Raw genomic sequence first — 18,498 nt, 5'->3', positions numbered from 1 at the left:
TGTGTATTTGTACTTTTACTTAAGTACATTTTTTGAGTACTTTCTCCACCACTGCTGATAACACAATAAGAACCAGGCATAAATGTATGAACTGTGTGACTAATTTCAGCGTAGTTATACACTCTTGGTCTTGGGCAGCTGAAAATTGTCATTTGCTTTTTCTGTATATTTGAATAAAATTATTTCAGTTCATTTCCTGAATCATTTGAAGTACAGATAAACTCTCAAATAAAAACATTTCTTTTATTGAAGCATCCCTATGATTTACTGCTATTGTAGTGAAAAAGCATTTTAACCTCTATGTTGATCTTCTTATATCAACTGATCTACAGATCAGTGGCTAAACATCTGGGTAGTTTTTTATTTGGGTCACAAACTGCACAACTCACTGTGAGCAGTGAGTTGTAAATTACTTTAGCTTGTCATTGGCCAAATAAATCCATAAAGAAAGAAGACATTGAATCATAGCCTGAACTGTCCTGTTGCTTCTAATTGAAAGAAAAATCACATGAAAATGGATAAAAAATGTAGTAAAAATGACTAGAATCTGTTCATTCAACTGCAAATGCACAACTTGAAATCAATTATTATTAGAAAGACATTTATTATAAGACATGGCGCTGTGCAGTTTACATTTCTATACAAATATCAATTGAAAGCACAGAGAATCAGTGATAAATGTTCTGTCTACATAAAATTGCTGTATATTTTTGGTTTTATCTTTCTCCTCTTTAAAAGCAACAGTAAAGGTGTTTAATATTTATCAGCAAATTAATTCAGAGGAGGGTACATTCCATGTGCCCCATAAGGAGGAGGAGGACCAGCAGGTTGATACCCTGGTGGTGGTTGTTGGGGTCCAAAGCCCCACATGGGAGGGTTTGGATTTCCATAGCTCCCAAATGGTCCGATTCCAAAGTCAGAAGCAGCTGTTGGTGCCGTTGCCACAGCAGGGACCTGATGGACCGGCAGGATGACGATGTCAAATTTGATCTCTGGGTCTGACGCGTACTTCACATCAAGGTAGACCTGGGGAGAGGGATGCTGTTTTTATTATGGATTCCAGCTTCTAAGAAAATTTCAAAGCATTTAAATCTAACACATTCTAATCAAAGAAAGTTAAGAGTTCTTTTTAAAAACAGGTACTAAATCTCTAAAAGTAAAAGCAAGACATCTAGGTTGCAATCACATGGTGGTTCTCTTGACCTTTAAATTGTCTAGAAATAATTAAAAGTTATTTCTAGATAATTGGAAATGTTTAACCTCAGGACAGAACTGAATATAATTTGGAAATGCAGGTGTTATTACAACTACAGTTCCTATTTATCTGCTCCGTTTGAATGAGCTGCGGTAATCAGCCTGGTTTTGTATTCACGTATTGTGTACATAAGTCACGCCTTTGGAAAAGCAGCATAAATTTAAAGAGAAGTTGCTGAAAAGAATTGAGTTGACATGTGGCTTCTGCAACGCAGCTTTTGTGGCAAGCCTTTAAATGGAAAAAAAAAAAAAAGCGTCCATCTACTTTCACTTTCCAAACCCATTCATTTGGCTGATATGATCAGTTTGGTTTGCTGTTAAATATTTAAAATCATAAATACATTTCTTCAGCTTTCTAAATATCTTTAATGCTGATACTAACCCTGAGTCTGTGCTCTGCTTTGATGATGCTGCAGTTGAGAATGGAGGGCTCCACATCCTGAGGAATGGCGATGACATGTGTGACGTTTTCTGAGGCTTTAGCAGGGATGGGTGTTCCAACCTCTTTAATGAGGTCTTTTGTGTGAACTCTTCTCTTTCCCTGGGCAAAGAAGCTGTGCTTCCGGTATATGCAGTATTTGGGCTTGATCTCACGAGATGAATCGTTCTTAATGAAGGCCTTAACTTTTAATCCTTCCCCTGTGAGAAAAAGAAAATGGTCAGAGTAGCTGGTATAAGACTATTCCAGAATCGCAGTCATTGTCAAATATAAAAGTGTCTCACCTTGGAAAAAGCCCGACTTTTCAAGATTTACATCCATGGCAACAGTTCCTGAGGTGAAAAGGTTCATTTTCTTATCCATAGTTTCATGTTGGGGTTCCTACAACACAGCTCAGGTAATAAATGCAAATAGAAAACAAGTGGGAACCTTAAACACCATAACAGTCTTTCTAATGTTGTAAAATTTGCAGATATATATCCAGTGGCAGGCAACATAGGTAACATGCATTTTGGTCAAGTCAGGATCTAAAACACAAAGGGCACAAAGTGATCACTTTCATGCTAACATTTTTAGCCAAGTGAAAAATTCATTTATAGCTTTCTACAGTCATTAGGTTGGTAACACTCAAAACATATACTGGAAAACTTTTAATATTGTGAAAATATACAGTAAGCAAAACCAAGGTACAAGGTGAAAAACTACAGATCTATGTTTGCACAATTGGATGAGTTCATATGAAAGAATGTTAAATGTAGCACAGAAAATACCTTTTATTGACAATGGCTTCAACTCAATTAAAAGATATTGCTAAAGGAGGGGGCTACGTAAACGGTACGAGAGGTGTCAAAGTTTTGCAAATAGTTATCTCATGAATAAGTTGTCTGTCTCTCTGCTCTAAGCTGAAACACGGTGGGGTACACCATCCTGTCCTTGGATAAACCGGTTTCAGGTAGTTCAGAGGGAACCCTCTACTCCTTATCTTTAAGTTTCTGTTTTATGACCGACCCCCACCCCACTTTCAATAAAACCAGGCTGCTGCAAGGAGGCAAGTTGGAGTTGTCCTGAGGCACCGCTGTTACTCTCCTGGTCCAAGATGCCAGACTCATCAGCTGTTTATGTTTTCTAGAACAATTATGTTGGATCTGTGCTTGGGACTGTGGCCAGTCACAGGTGGTGAGAAACCATTTGTCAGCCTGGTTAATCCAAGTAGCATTGTTGTACAAACAGACATTAAGGTATCGTTTGCAGCAAAAGACAGTTTTCCAAATGCAACTGAAGCTACTGCACACATACAGCTAAAACCACAAACAAACAGTTCCTTTTCCAATGCAAACAGGAAATGTTTCATCTAATCAGTGCACAAATCTGCACAAATTATGTGTGATGTGAACCAATTAGCATTGTGGTTGCTTGGCATTTCCTCACATGCTCTCAAATTCACACTGAGTGTGCTTGGATCTATGTGTCTGAGGATATCTGGATTAGTCTGTGCACGTTTTGTTGATTTAAGCATGCAGCATATTTTTGTACCAAATTAATTCAAGTATTTGCCCCTGACATCTAAAGAGACAGAACATGGGACAGATGTCAAATATACCATTAATCTAGGAACTGGGTTCAAGTCTCCTCTTCCCACAAAGTTGATCATGGTTGATTTTTTGCTGTCCATCCTCATCGACCTGCTCAAAACAGCCTCCAGCAAGTACACAATTTTACCATCTGCACCTGTAAAGGTGGAGGGAATATTCCTAACGAGGAAAAACACAGAGACAGATAACAGTGAGAATCACTTTTTGTTCTTATTTGTTTATAAATGGCTTAATGAAAGACAGGTTTAACAGTGACAAGCAAAAAAAAAACAGAAAAAAAAAGAATGTTAGATGGTATATTAATTCAAGGGTCCTTATTTAACCCCACCACAACATAATGCATATGTAGGACAGTGTGGCCTTAATAATAACTAAAGAAAAACAATCAGAATTGATTCTTACTGGAGAGGGAATTGAAAGGAGAATGGATACACATGGATTCCTGGAGGCACAACATTGGAGTCTAACAAGAAATACAAAACAAAGAAGTATAACAAAAGAATAGAAAAATAAGAAAACAATTCATTTTCCTTTGTGCAGGGCTTTGGGATGGCCTTCCAGATAAAATCTAATGTAAGCTCTGCAGCTCTCATTTAAACCAACGCATATAAAGCTTTTCTAACCTGGACGCATGTCAAAATGTGTTATTTTTACAAAAAGCAAAGTTAAACCACTGGCATGTTTTCGTTGTAATAAAAAAAAAATCTGACAGAGAAATACAAGTTACAAGTTACTTACTAGTTTCTCCACTTTGGTGTGCAATCAAGGTTTTCTTGTCATCTGCAAAGAGACAGGAATTACAATGCAATAAATGAAAAGCAACCAGCTTGACCCAAAAGTCAGTATTTAAAATTACTACTTTTTATAAACAGCGGGGGGAAAAAACAAAACAAAAAAAAAAACAACAATGTTTTATGAATGTTTCAAAGTGTGTCCTGTTATTATAAACAATCCAGATCATTGCGCCACCATGCAAAAAATTGTATATGAGAAAGTTGCTGTGACTCATTCTCATACAGTTGTTAACAGAAATTATTGTCATATGACTGCCTTAAATTAAAGGGTTAAAACCTCTGAGGCATTTAATAAACTGTCCTCTTAACTTTTTTTTTCCTTTTTGCTTCAGCCATATTTAAAACGAATCATAGCTTTCATCTGCAAGATCAGCAGATTAATTGATGGACCATCTCATATTCTTCTGTTACAAATTACGCTTATATCACTATATTACTATTATTTGGCTTGGTTTTTAGCTGCTGATTTTGGACAACTTTTACTTGTGCTATGTGTTGTATGCGTTCTTTTATTACAATGTAAGGGCGGGTCAAAGGAGAAATAGCGCCTCCTAAAGTCACGATAAATGATGGTTCACATAATTGGTTGCAAGGTTAGCGATATTAACAAAAACTCTGTTCATGTTAGCCATGATTTAAACATGAAGAAAACAGAACTACCTTTAAAAGTTTCTTCCTATCCATTTTGGGTAACAAAACGAAATAAATCTAAAAGCTCTTATTTTGTGTCTTAAAACAAAACCGAACAACATTTTATTTCAACAACAGCTTACTACTTCCTACTTTTTTCAGTTTTGAACTTCTTCCTGCAGTGAAACCCAGAGAAATAAGCCTCACCCTTGCTGTTTGGGTCTCTGATGAAGTACTGCCGCACGCTGAAGTACTTATCTTTGGCGTGGTACGTATGAGTGGTCTGACCGTGCTTTTCCGACCAAAAGACGTCAGCTTTCCCCTTGAACTTGATGTAGAAGGACTTGATCTGGCAATCCTTGGCCACTTCCACAGAAACTTGACCAGAAACAATGTCTCCGTTTGTAAAGGTATTGCTTGCATTGATGGAGTTATAAGTAATTTCTATCTTCTTTATTGTCGACAACATCCTGACAGGATTTACGCACCGAAGTCGATGGCAGATGAGGAAACCTGACACTAAAAGCAGGCGTCTCCCTCCGCCTACAGTAGGAGGGCGTGTCTGTACAAAGAAGAGGACTGGATTGATTTATGTGCAGCGCCGCCTCCTGCCATCACAGTAAGCGACTGTCTTAACTTAAATGCTGTTTTATATTGATAAAAGCTGAGACTTTGGGGAAAGAATTAGATCCTGAGTCCATCCTTACTAATCCTTACAACATACTAAAATGCTAAAATTCACAAAATGAGCAGCTGGTGAGAGTTATGCAAACATTTTCTGCCCTTATTATGGGAATAATTTCACTTTTGTCCAGATTGCACAGTTTCATTGTATTTTACAGTATTTGTATACAGATCTGCATATCTAATTGTATTTGGAAAAATAAATTTCGAAACGACAAGTAAAATTTAAACATAATTCATGCTGTTTGGAGTTGGTATTTAACTGGCACTTATCAGTTCACAAAGCTTCATCACGTAAGGTTAAAAATGACAGAGCAGTAAGCTAACAACATAATGCATCGCAGTTAACTAAAATCAGATGATCTAAGCCAACGTGTATTTAAGAAAAAAAAAAGTCAAGGTAACATAATTCAACTTTTTATCTTTGACTGGACAAGTCCATATTATTAACATAATTTAAAATAAGCTTCATTCTCCATTTTGAACAGTGCTGTGAGGAAGTTGCATCTGCACATCAGAAAAGTAAACATACAGATTCACCTTTCAGGGCTTAGTTATTTGTGCGTACGTCATGAAGAACTCAACAGATCCCTGTTGGTCCAAAGGTTCTTTTGCATCTTACTGACTCCTACTGAGGTCAGGGGTCTGTGTGCAATGTGGCTCTCCTTCCAGGGTGCAACTTATGGGACTCAAACTAATAGAGTTTCTCTTCACTGACATGCAAAACAAGTTTTGTGTCACTGATTTGCTCACCCAGCCAATGGAGAGTTGCTACCATCTGCTGTGTGTGTAGTACTGTAAGAAACCAGACACCCCATGTGGTCAACGATGCAGAAGATTGTGTTTGATTTGCACCTTCTGACTTGGTAATAAGCTGAAAAATGACCTCTGCTTTAATCAATCAATCAATCAATCAAATTTTATTTGTATAGCACATTTCAGCAGCAAGGCATTTCAAAGTTCTTTACATTAAAACAGCATGTGACATTGAATAAACAGTGAGAAAAAGAAACAGTGAGAAAGATAAATTAAAAGAAATTAAAAAGTAAAAATAAAACATGTGACATTGAAAGAGATGAAAAAAAAAGAAGATAAAAACATTATTCGCATGAGGACCAACAGTCTTCATGCGAATAATTAAAGGAATCATTGATGCATTTTGTCATTTAAAATCTAATCTGTCAAGAATCTTTTGGTTGTTTTTACTTTATCTACAGTGTTTCCAAAAAAGCAGTAACACCAGTCTGATAGACTTAAAGCTGAGTGTGAAAAGATTGTACAACAGAACAATTTGGTAACTTCGAAACTAATAGAATAATAAAGTCAGCGGTTTTATGTTCTAAGTCAGTGTTTCTCAACCTTTTTCAGGCCAGTGCCCCCCTGGGCCTTTATCCAGGTTCCTCACCGCCCCCCACCAAAGAATGTGTAGGCTACTTTACACTGACTATCATTTTATTATATTATTAATATTACTATCGCTATTGTAGATGTTTTGATTTTTATGCTTGTTTCTGTATTTATCATCAAAAATAATTCCCCAGAGAACAAAAAAGCCATGGGAATAGAAATTATTTTCCCAGGCGTCTATGAAAAATGCAATGAACATTCAACTTAAAATCGGTAACAGCAGCCAATCAGAATGGAAAAAATATTCTTCTTCTTTTCCATTTTCTAGTTGTTAAATATTACACAAATGATAAAAAGATAAAAGATGTACAACATGTCAGTTTAAACTTTGATCTATTTGCAAAACGACTGAGCTCTGCAACATTAAAACATGGATAGAACTGTAACTATAGCTCTTCTTCTCTTCAGTGTTTGTCAGTTTCTGGTACTGCAGCTCTGTGCTGCCTTCAGGAGAATGGGACATCAGAGTATCATCCATAAAATTTCACCCACATGGCATTTATTGTGCAAACCAGAGCTTTCAGTGGAGAAACAAAAGTTCCAGATCCTTTTAATGCCATACAAATATGAGACAGAAACATGGATTATATCTTTATATAGATCTGTCTGTTGATTTATAGATTAATAGTTTTACTGGGCAGAAATTACAAGTAACAAATCTGGTTCTTAATCAAATCCTAATGAGTGAAATTGAAAGTATCATGGAGTCGTCAGCTTCATGACATTAAAACTGACATGAAAAATAATATTGAAGAAATATCAAATCTAATTAAAAACATAAATAAGTGATACATTCTTTACTGTTATGGTCTGAAAGATATATTTATTCTCAGTATTAGATATAGTCTCAACAGACCCATGACATTTCAACAATATTATTTTACCTTTTATCTGGAAATAGTGTCGGTTTATTCTTGCCATACGATCCTCTGTATTAATTATTGCTCGAAAGGTCTTGCCATACCAGTTTATTCTTCTGTATTTAGTTTAGTTTCTTAGTTTATTCTTGCATTTTGTTCTTCATTCATTTCCATTTAGTTTCCTTTTTATTAGTTTTACCCCCCTCTTGTGGATAAAACTATCCACAAGAGGGGTATAAAGTGAAACTATGTCCACTTTAGTTTTTTTTTCTGTTGCTAGATTTATTTTATCATTTATTGACCACCAGTAATCTTCACTCATCACCTGCTGCGCCGCCTAATTGTCATGTGTTTCACATCAAGTGTTGATTTTTCACTGTTCAGCGTCTGATTCTCTGTTTTTATGCCATAATTCACATCTAGTTCGTCGCTCCGTTTTATGTCCCGCTTCTCCTCTTTCAGAGTTTTGCACAATGTGGGCATCATTTTTTTTAACCCCCAAAGGTGCAGGGCGGTCGGTTAGTATCGATGGGAAAAAGACAGACTGACATAAACTTTTTAAAACAACGGAAACAATTTTGGTATTCTGACTATTGAAATTTAAAAGTGCTGTGTTGTTCTATCACACCCGTTTCATACCGGACCACTTACAGCACCGGTGTTAACGCTATAAAATGAACGCTCTGTATAGTGGTATCACCCATGGAGGGATTTCTTTATTTAAATCGGTTCATTTTTCAGAGGGAGACACAGTGAGGGTATCGTGATTTTAGTAATTACATGCTTGTAAAAGCGATTTTCTGTTGTCCTTCGATGGAAGCGGGCAGCTTTCAAACGGAAATAAAACACTTTCTAATATAAGTTGCTGCTTTAACATGATCACAGAACTGCCAATATATATAAAACTCCTCAATGAAGCATAAAATATTTGAAAATCAGACACCAGACAAAGTGAATCACAGCAACGTCATCAGTCGGTGTAACGCTGAACTGATGCAGTGAAGCTACCAGTAGAGGGAAAACGAAGCTGTGCCAGAAAGCTAACAGAAGCTAACCATCACTGAAGAGAAGAAGATCTGCCATCGATACAGTTGCAGCCAAGCATGATTTAATGTTACACAATACAGTTTTACCAAGTTGCTCAAAATCTAGACTGGTATTGTTGTGCATTTAAGGTTTAAAGTTTACCTTCGACCAAACCCCCCCCCCCAAAGGAATCCCAGGGCCCCCCTTTTGTAAAAATGTTCCCCAGCGCCCCCTGCCGTCCTCTGAACGCCCGCCGGGGGGCGGTACCACCCACGTTGAGAACCGCTATTCTAAGGTGTGCTGGAAAATAAAGATAAAACACCTTGCTAATAATTAAACCACATTACCTTCGCAAATCATGCTAGAAATACAAGACACACTAATGAGCATGTAAAAAGTGCATACAACCAAAATTAATTTTGGTATACGACATCTTGCTTTGAGTAAGGAACATGACTGAGGTTAAATTATGTCTAGTTGGTAAAGCATGTTTCCAAGCAAGCCCTTAAAGACACTTGAAACATTAAAGATAAATTAAGCGTCCCATAAAAATATTAAACATAAGAGTTAATAAATTCAAGGGGGGAAAAAAACGACTATGTCCATATGTGAGCTGCATGGGAAAACTGCAGAAATGAGTCCTGCTTTTTTCTACTTGATTTAAAGAAGCCAAAGTTTTTCAAACAAAAACTAGATGTTTAGTTCTTGTCCTGAAAACACTGAGGGACAAAGTCTCCGATGACGAGAGGATCTACCTTACCAGCATCACTGAAATATCTTTTCTCCTATGGCCATTCAGTAGCTTATAGAGCAACAAGTTTTGAAATCTATCATTGAGCAAACAGGAAACCAATGCAGGGACTTGGAGAGGCTTAAGGTATTTAGCTGTTTCAGAGTCTATAGTACATTTGACTTTTCAGAACCTCTCACGTTCATGCTGCAGCGCCCTCTTCTGGTAGTATAGAGCATGCAGCACCTTCTTCTGGTAGTATAGGGCGTTGCAGTATTTTAGATCTTTTAGGCTCAATACCCAGGACACAGCAGGGAAAAGAAGTATTGAACACATCAGTTTTTGTCTTGGTTAATCCATTTTGCACTATGGACATAAAACTCACTAAGTGTTCGTAAAAACCACAGTAAACCACGCATTGAATTAAACCCATAGAAATTGAACACTAAGGGAAATGTGTAACAAGGTTGAATGACGACATAATTGTGTGTATTTGTGCTTTGGAAGAGATGCCGTGAAGAAGTTGCGCTTTCCAGCTAACTAATATCTCTAATTTTATTCAATTAATTTAATAGGTTATTGCACCTATTGACAACACGTCATCTCAAAGCACTTTGTAAAAGGCATTGCATGCCTAATTGGATGTATGATAATAAATCATCCTAATAGGTCCTAGCTATTGGTCCAGTGTATTAAGTTTTCAAATTGGTTAATTTTTCTGGGCAGCAGGAGCACTCACTGCTCCTGGTGAGCAGATAATTGCTTGCATTATGTTGTTAATTTTGCAGCAATCCCTCTACCTGCTCTTGCTTGTAGTTTTTTATTTGGGTTACTTTAGCTTGTCATTGGCCAAATAAATCCATAAAGAAAGAAGATATTGAATCATAGCCTGAACTGTCCTGTTGCTTCTAACTGAAAAAAGAATCACATGGAAATGGATAAAAAAATGTAGTAAAAAATGACTAGAATCTGTTCATTCAACTGCAAATGCACAACTTGAAATCAATTATTATTAGAAAGACATTTATTATAAGACATGGCGTTGTGCAGTTTACATTTCTATACAAATATAAATTGAAAGCACAGAGAATCAGTGATAAATGTTCTGTCTACATAAAATTGCTGTATATTTTTGGTTTTATCTTTCTCCTCTTTAAAAGCAACAGTAAAGGTGTTTAATATTTATCAGCAAATTCATTCAGAGGAGGGTACATTCAATGTGCCCCATAAGGAGGAGGAGGACCAGCAGGTTGATACCCTGGTGGTGGTTGTTGGGGTCCAAAGCCCCACATGGGAGGGTTTGGATTTCCATAGCTCCCAAATGGTCCGATTCCAAAGTCAGAAGCAGCTGTTGGTGCCGTTGCCACAGCAGGGACCTGATGGACCGGCAGGATGACGATGTCAAATTTGATCTCTGGGTCTGACGCGTACTTCACATCAAGGTAGACCTGGGGAGAGGGATGCTGTTTTTATTATGGATTCCAGCTTCTAAGAAAATTTCAAAGCATTTAAATCTAACACTTTTAATCAGGGCTGCACAGTGGCACAGTTGGTAGAGCTGTTGCCCTGCAGCAAGAAGGTCCAGGGTTCGATTCCTGGCCTGGGGTCTTTCTGCATGGAGTTTGCTTGTTCTCCCTGTGCATGCGTGGGTTCTCTCTGGGTACTCTGGCTTCCTCCCACAGTCCAAAAACATGACTGTCAGGTTAATTGGTTTCTCTAAGTTGTCCTTAGGTGTGTGTGCATGGTTGTTTTTCCTGTCTGTCTCTGTGTTGGCCTGCGACAGACTGTCCAGAGTGAACCTCTCCCCTCGCCCAGAACGTTTGCTGGAGACAAGCACCAGCACTTCTCCCGACCCCACTAGAGACAAGGGTGTATGGAAAATGGATGGATGGATTTTGGAATCAGAAAAAGTTAGAGATTTGGATGTAAAATGCTCTGGTTTTTTGAAAAGAGGTGGCAAATCTCTAAAAGTAAAAACTAGACACAAAGACATAGGCTGCAATCACATGGTGTTTCTCTTGACCATTACATTGTCTAGAAATAATTAAAAGTTATTTCTAGATAATTGGAAATGTTTAACCTCAGAATAGAACTGATTATAATTCGGAAATGCAGGTGTTATTACAGTTCCTATTTATCTGCTCCGTTTGAATGAGCTGCGGTAATCAACCTATGCCCTGGTTTTTTCTTCACGTGTTGTGCACATAAGACACGCCTTTGGAAAAGCACCATAAATTATAAGACCAGGCGCTGAAAAGCATTGAGTTGACATGTGGCTTCTGCAACACAGCTTTTGTTGCAATTCAAATATCTTTAATGCTGATACTAACCCTGAGTCTGTGCTCTGCTTTGATGATGCTGCAGTTGAGAATGGAGGGCTCCACATCCTGAGGAATGGCGATGACATGTGTGACATTTTCTGAGGCTTTAGCAGGGATGGGTTTTCCAACCTCTTTAATGAGGTCTTTTGTGTGAACTCTTCTCTTTCCCTGGGCAAAGAAGCTGTGCTTCTGGTATATGCAGTATTTGGGCTTGATCTCACGAGATGAATCGTTCTTAATGAAGGCCTTAACTTTTAATCCTTCCCCTGTGAGAAAAAGAAAATGGTCAGAGTAGCTGGTATAAGACTATTCCAGAATCGCAGTCATTGTCAAATATAAAAGTGTCTCACCTTGGAAAAAGCCCGACTTTTCAAGATTTACATCCATGGCAACAGTTCCTGAGGTGAAAAGTTTCATTTTCTTATCCATAGTTTCATGTTGGGGTTCCTACAACACAGCTCAGGTAATAAATGCAAATAGAAAACAAGTGGGAACCTTAAACACCATAACAGTCTTTCTAATGTTGTAAAGTTTGCAGATAGATGTCAAGGGGCAGGCAACATAAGTAACATGCATTTTGGTCAAGTCAGGATCTAAAATACAAAGGGCAGAAAGTGATCACTTTCATGCTAACACTTTTAACCAAGTGAAAAATTCATGGCTATCATTTGTAGCTTTCTACAGTTATTAGGTTGGTAACACTTAAAGCGTATACTGGCAAACTTTTAATGTGAAAATATACAGTAAGTAAAACCGAGGTGAATAAGTTCAGATCTATGTTTGTACAATTGGATGAGTTCATATTAAAAGGATGTGGAATGTAGAAAATACCTTTTATTTTAGAAGATATTGCTAAAGGCACTATGTGGGGGGTGTGGGGGACTACATTAAATCATCTTTTAATGCTCCTGACATCTAAAGAGACAGAATATGGCACAGATGTCAAATATACCATTAATCCAGGAACTGGGTTCAAGTCTCCTCTTCCCACAAAGTTGATCATGGTTGATTTTTTGCTGTCCATCCTCATCGACCTGCTCAAAACAGCCTCCAGCAAGTACACAATTGTACCGTCTGCACCTGTAAAGGTGGAGGGAATATTCCTAACGAGGAAAAACACAGAGACAGATAACAGTGAGAATCACTTTTTGTTCTTAATTTTTTATAAATGGCTTAATGAAAGACAGGTTTAAAAGTGACAAGCAAAAAAAACAGAAAAAAAAGAATGTTAGATGGTATATTAATTCAAGTGTCCTTATTTAACCCCACCACAACATAATGCATATGTAGGACATTGTGGCCTTAATAATAACTAACGAAAAAAAAGAAAAACAATCAGAATTGATTCTTACTGGAGAGGGAATTGAAAGGTGAATGGATACACATGGATTCGTGGACGCACAACATTGGAGTCTAACAAGGAATACAAAACAAAGAAGTATAACAAAAGAAAAGAAAAATAAGAAAACACAATTAATTTTCCTTTGTGGGGGGCTTTGGGATGGCCTTCCAGATAAAATTCCATTTAAGCTCTGCAGCTCTCATTTAAACCAACGCATATAAAGCTTTTCTAACCTGGACGCATGTCAAAATGTGTGTTATTATTACAAAAAGCAAAGTTAAACCACTGGCATGTTTTCATTGTAATAAAAGAAAAAAACAAAAGCCTGACAGAGAAATACAAAGACTTACAAGTTTCTCCACTTTGGTGTGGAATCTGGTCATCTGCAGACAAACAGGAATTACAATGCAACGAATGAAACCAGCTCGACCCAAAAATTCAGTATTTAAAATAAATATTTTTTAATGGCAAAAAACAAAAAACAAAAACTGTTTTATGAATATTTCACAGTGTGACCTGTTATTATAAAGAATCCAGAACATTGTGCAAAAATGTTTAACGTGAGGAAGCAAGTTGCTGTGAATCATTCTGATCATTCCTGTTTTCTTGATACAGCTGGTCACTATTCCATGTGAAACACATGTTGAATAGTTGTTAACAAAATAGTTAAACTCTCCTCTTAACTTTTTTTTTTCTTTTAGCTTCAGCCATATTTAAAACAGAACATAGCTTTCATCTGCAATATCAGCAGCATCATTTATGGACCATCTCATATTCTTCTATTACAAATTAATTACGCTTATATCACTATATCTCTATAGTGATATAATCTTGGTTTTTTACTGCTGATTTTGGACAATATTTTTACCTGTGTTGTGTGTTTTATGCATTCTTTTATTACAATGTAATGTATAGCACTTTGAAACCATGTTTTAAAAATTATTATTATTATTATTATTATTATTATTATTATTATTATTATTATTATTATTATTATTATTATTATTATTATTGTTGTTGTTGTTGTTGCTGTTGTTGTTGTTGTTGTTGTTTTTATTATTAGGGCAAAATTGTTGACGCTTAACTCTGCGCTTATTATCATTTAATGGCGGGTCAAAGGAGAAATAACGCTTCCTAAAGTTCCAATAAATGATGGTTCGCAGAATTGCTTGTATGGTTAGCGATATTAACAAAAATCTTTTTTTTTCTTTTTTTTTTTCTGGTTCATGTTAGCCATGATTTAATCATGAGGAAAGCAGAACTACCTTTAAAAGTTTCTTCCTATCCATTTTGGGTAACAAAAAGAAATACAACTGGAGCTCCAGTTGTATTTGGAGCTCCAGTTGTATTTGGAGCTCCAGTTCCAAATACAACTGGAGCTCCATTTTAAAACACAAAATATTGTGTTTTAAAATATTGTGTTTTATTCTAAAACACAATATTATTTTGTGTTTTAAAATAATATTGAACAAATTATTTATTTATTTAAATTTATTTATTTATGGTTGTTTGTTTTGTCATCTTTGTTTCTAAGAAAACCCAGAGAAATAAGCCTCACCCTTGCTGTTTGAGTCTCTGATGAAGTACTGCCGCACGCTGAAGTACTTATCTTTGGCGTGGTACGTATGAGTGGTCTGACCGTGGGTCTCCGACCAAAAGACGTCAGCTTTCCCCTTAAACCTGATGTAGAAGGAGCTGATCTGGCAATCCTTGGCCACTTCCACAGAAACTTGACCAGAAACAATGTCTCCGTTTGTAAAGGTATTGCTGACATTGATGGGGTTATAAGTAATTTCTATCTTCTTTATTGACGACGACATCCTGACAGGATTTACGCACCAAAGTCGATGGCAGATGAGGAAACCTGACACTAAAAGCAGGCGTCTCCCTCCGCCTACAGTAGGAGGGCGTGTCTGTACAAMGAAGAGGACTGGATTGATTTATGTGCAGCGCCGCCTCCTGCCATCACAGTAAGCCATTGTCTTATCTTAAATGTTGTTTTATATTGATAAAAGCTGAGACTTTGGGGAAAGAATTAGATCTTGAGCCCATCCTTACTAATCCTTACAACATACTAAAATGCTAAAATTCACAAAATGAGCAGCTGGTGAGAGTTATGCAAAGTTATGGTTGTATTAAGAAATTACTCAAATGTATTACCTTTTCTACAGTCTATCTGTCTTTAGTAAAGCAAGTTTTAGCAGTCAAATCTAGGACATATTATTTTGCATTTATTGGTCAATACTTTCCAACATGTCTCAAATATTATCTTATCTTCATACAATAAAAACTTTCCACGTGATAAAGATTTCCATATGGTCAATCAGCCTCTTTATAGTATTGTGAAATTGTATTTTTTTTTAATGACCTGCCCTTAACAGATCACATTTACCGACAGCTGCTATGTTCCTAAAATCAAGAGCTACAGATTTGGTTCAATAAATGTGTGTTCATGGTAATGATTGAACATTTGCTGTAAACTTGATGTATACTCATTAGTGTTTAATGACTTGTTTATAATTCATCTCCAATACTTTAGCATTTGAAAGTAAATTGTATGAATGTTTGTGAGTCAATCTAAACAGGGTCTGGATGTTGAATGAGAAAACGGCTTCCAATGGCTTTGATTACAGTATTAGAAATTAAAAGTTGATTTAATGACTGATCATAGAGAAATGTGTGTAATTTCATTAATGAACTAAGTACTTTTATTATTTGCTTTTAGCTGCTCGAGTAAGTGGAGATTTTTCAGAAAGGAGTGCCTTACAATTTGAACTTTTCTAATATTTTAACTTTAATCTCTACGGTGTTTTAATAGCAATTTATGGGTGGACTGACAGACAATTGGGAGAAAAGAGATAGGTTACATATTTAAACTTGTGGCATGTCCATATTTGTATTCATTCCCCTTTACTACAATAAACTTATAAAATAGATTGAAAGCTCTAATGTGGTGGCATATGTCATAACTACCATATATTTAAAAATACAGAATGGGAAGCAATTTCACAGAAACAACTATCCTTGTATATTAGTTTAAAAGAAGGTCTTTACACTAGCAAACATGATGACACAGCAAACAAAAGCCGAGCAAGGCAAGATAATAAAGTCAGCGATTTTATGTTCCAAGGTGTGCCGGAAAATAAAGATACAAACACTTTGCTAATATTTAAACCACATTACCTTCGTCAACCATGCAAGAGAAACCACATGACACACTAATGAGCATGCATAAGTGCATAAAACCAAAATTAATTTTGGTATACAACATATTGCTTTGAGCGAGTAACATGACTGAGTTTAAATTATGTCTAGTTGTTTTGAATGTTTGTCTTCTTAGAAAGAAATCCAGTTTGCAAATTCTTCTGAACTTGACTAAACAAAAACATTTATGTAGTTTATTCTCAGATATAAGAACAAATCCAATAAATTAATGAAAAACACATTTGGGTGCATTAAAGATAAAGATAATTTTATTTATATTGCACATTTTCAGCAACAAGGCAACACAAAGTGCTTAAAGTCTTACTGAGCATAAGTAACTATACAGATGTGGTCATATTTACTATAAAATTTAAGAGAAAGAAAAAAGATAGTTAAAAGATGATAGATGAAGATAGTTTAAAAATAATGTGTGGCAATAATATTTAACATTTTATCCAATATTTAACTTTAAATAATAAGCGATACACACGACCAAGACAATACGAAAGCACATCTTATCTCTAGATAAGCACCCAGAGAGAAAAAAAACAAAAAAAAACTTAAAGCACATTTTTGCTAATTTCATACAAAGAGCACATCTTCAAGTTAGAGCAGAATTCCTTTTTCCACTACACTATATTATTTATATGCAACTTTTTAAAAACACTATCATATAAACAACTGTTTTAAAAAGTTGTTTATATGTGTCAAACACAGTTCTGGCAGGATTACTGAACAATGTTTAGAAACTTCCCACCAACACAATGCAGGATCAACAATGAAAGTGCTGCTTGTCAGGATGTGCTCATGTCGACCCACATTATTCCTTTTAGACATTTAGTAATCAACAGAGTTTTTGTTTTGCTTCCTTTAGCTAATAGCATAGAGGAAATAAGGAGGCACTTTATAACACACAGTCACAGGCTTTTGGCATGTTGTCTTTGTAAAACTGCAGACATTAGGAATTACATTCAGACTAAAATCTTAATCTACAAAAGCATTTAAATAACTGAAAAGATTAAAGGCACAGTGTAGAAGAATAGTGGTGAAAAAAAAAATGCAACAGCCATTATGTAGTAATAGAGGAGAACAAATTAGTGACACTATGAAGGTATTCCAAATTATACTCAAATACAAATAGACATAGATGATGTTCAACAATGGAAAGACATAAAACCAGCACAAAAATAAAAATCTGAACACACCGATAAAGATGTAATACAACAATTGTGTTTTCTTTAACTTTTAAATACAACATCTCACCTTGTAAGCAGACAAATTGAGTGGATCTCCTCTTACATTCTATAACTTTTAGAATTCATTTAATCATTTATGCATTTCACTAATACCCTGCTGGATGCCAGTATGCCGGCAATTCACAGAGCACGATGGGAAACACCACAGTGACGTCACGTGATCCCCATAGACAGAGGCTTACCTACAAGAAACAAGAACACCCTGAGGCTCTGGGAAATGAATACCGTCATGCTAATCGAAATTAGCTCTTGTCAAATAAAACAGCAGAGACAAAGCTGAGGCGAGCCAGATCACCTTACAACTTTGAGTTATCAAATAATAAATCCTTCTGGGGAACTAACCTCTAAAATGTATTCGACTTGCAGGATGATGCAGTTCGAGATGGTCGGGGGTGCAGATGAGGGAATAAGGAGCGGCATCTCAGTTTGCACATCTGATGTGTGAGCACTGAGGGGGTTCCCAGTGACACTGGCTAGCTGCTTGACCACCTTTGTCCAATTCGTCCTGTTGTGGGTGTAGAACGTCTGGTGCTGCTGGAGCGTGACAGTTGGAGTAACCGTTCTAGATGAAGCATTGCTAAAAATGCACATTGCTTTTGCCGTTTCTCCTGATGGAAAAAATAAAATTAAATTAAAATAATTATATATTGTGGTGTGTTAAGTAACAGATCCGGGGAAGGCAATCATACCAGGTTTAAAGGCTTTCCTCTCCCACCTGACTGTCATTGTGATGGGACCTGACGCACACCACAGGCAGCACAATGTCTTGAAGTTCAATCCTGAGAGCGGCACCTGCAGAAAACCATCACAGTGACAGAGGTGCTGCAGAAAACCTGGAAGGTTTGATTCTCCAGTTGTTTGTTTATCTTTTCTTTCATAATAGTTCAGATGTACGTCATGCAGAGCAAACAAAATAAATCCAATCTCAATTAAGTTACATTGCATAGAAACTCTATAGC

The 18,498-nt window shown here is 36.4% G+C and overlaps 2 protein-coding genes and 1 long non-coding RNA gene across 3 annotated transcripts; 1 reads left to right on the top strand and 2 right to left on the bottom strand.

Annotated features, from left to right (window-relative positions):
* Positions 1 to 584: 584 nt before the first annotated feature.
* On the bottom strand, positions 585 to 5,483 carry LOC103470435 (arrestin domain-containing protein 3-like). Its single transcript, XM_008418875.1, has 7 exons — positions 4,917 to 5,483; positions 4,024 to 4,065; positions 3,688 to 3,748; positions 3,294 to 3,444; positions 1,978 to 2,074; positions 1,637 to 1,893; positions 585 to 1,026 (listed from the first exon to the last, which is right to left on the bottom strand). The coding sequence occupies exons 1-7, from the start codon at positions 5,176 to 5,178 to the stop codon at positions 772 to 774; spliced, it is 1,125 nt and encodes a 374-aa protein (XP_008417097.1). The 5' UTR covers positions 5,179 to 5,483; the 3' UTR covers positions 585 to 771.
* Positions 5,484 to 10,422: 4,939 nt separating this feature from the next.
* LOC103470652 (arrestin domain-containing protein 3-like) lies at positions 10,423 to 14,985 on the bottom strand. Its single transcript, XM_017306492.1, has 7 exons — positions 14,638 to 14,985; positions 13,430 to 13,462; positions 13,090 to 13,150; positions 12,690 to 12,840; positions 12,088 to 12,184; positions 11,747 to 12,003; positions 10,423 to 10,864 (listed from the first exon to the last, which is right to left on the bottom strand). Exons 1-7 carry the CDS (start codon positions 14,897 to 14,899, stop codon positions 10,631 to 10,633), a joined length of 1,095 nt encoding a protein of 364 aa, XP_017161981.1. The 5' UTR covers positions 14,900 to 14,985; the 3' UTR covers positions 10,423 to 10,630.
* LOC108166551 (uncharacterized) lies at positions 14,964 to 18,179 on the top strand. Its single transcript, XR_001776902.1, has 2 exons — positions 14,964 to 15,049; positions 17,906 to 18,179. It is a non-coding gene; the product is annotated as an uncharacterized LOC108166551 (long non-coding RNA).
* Positions 18,180 to 18,498: the final 319 nt, after the last annotated feature.

Source organism: Poecilia reticulata, linkage group LG9, assembly GCF_000633615.1.
Source record: "Poecilia reticulata strain Guanapo linkage group LG9, Guppy_female_1.0+MT, whole genome shotgun sequence".
Lineage (NCBI taxonomy): Eukaryota > Metazoa > Chordata > Actinopteri > Cyprinodontiformes > Poeciliidae > Poecilia > Poecilia reticulata.
Note: the sequence above shows the minus strand (reverse complement) of the source record. Positions and strands in the feature narration are given on the sequence as shown.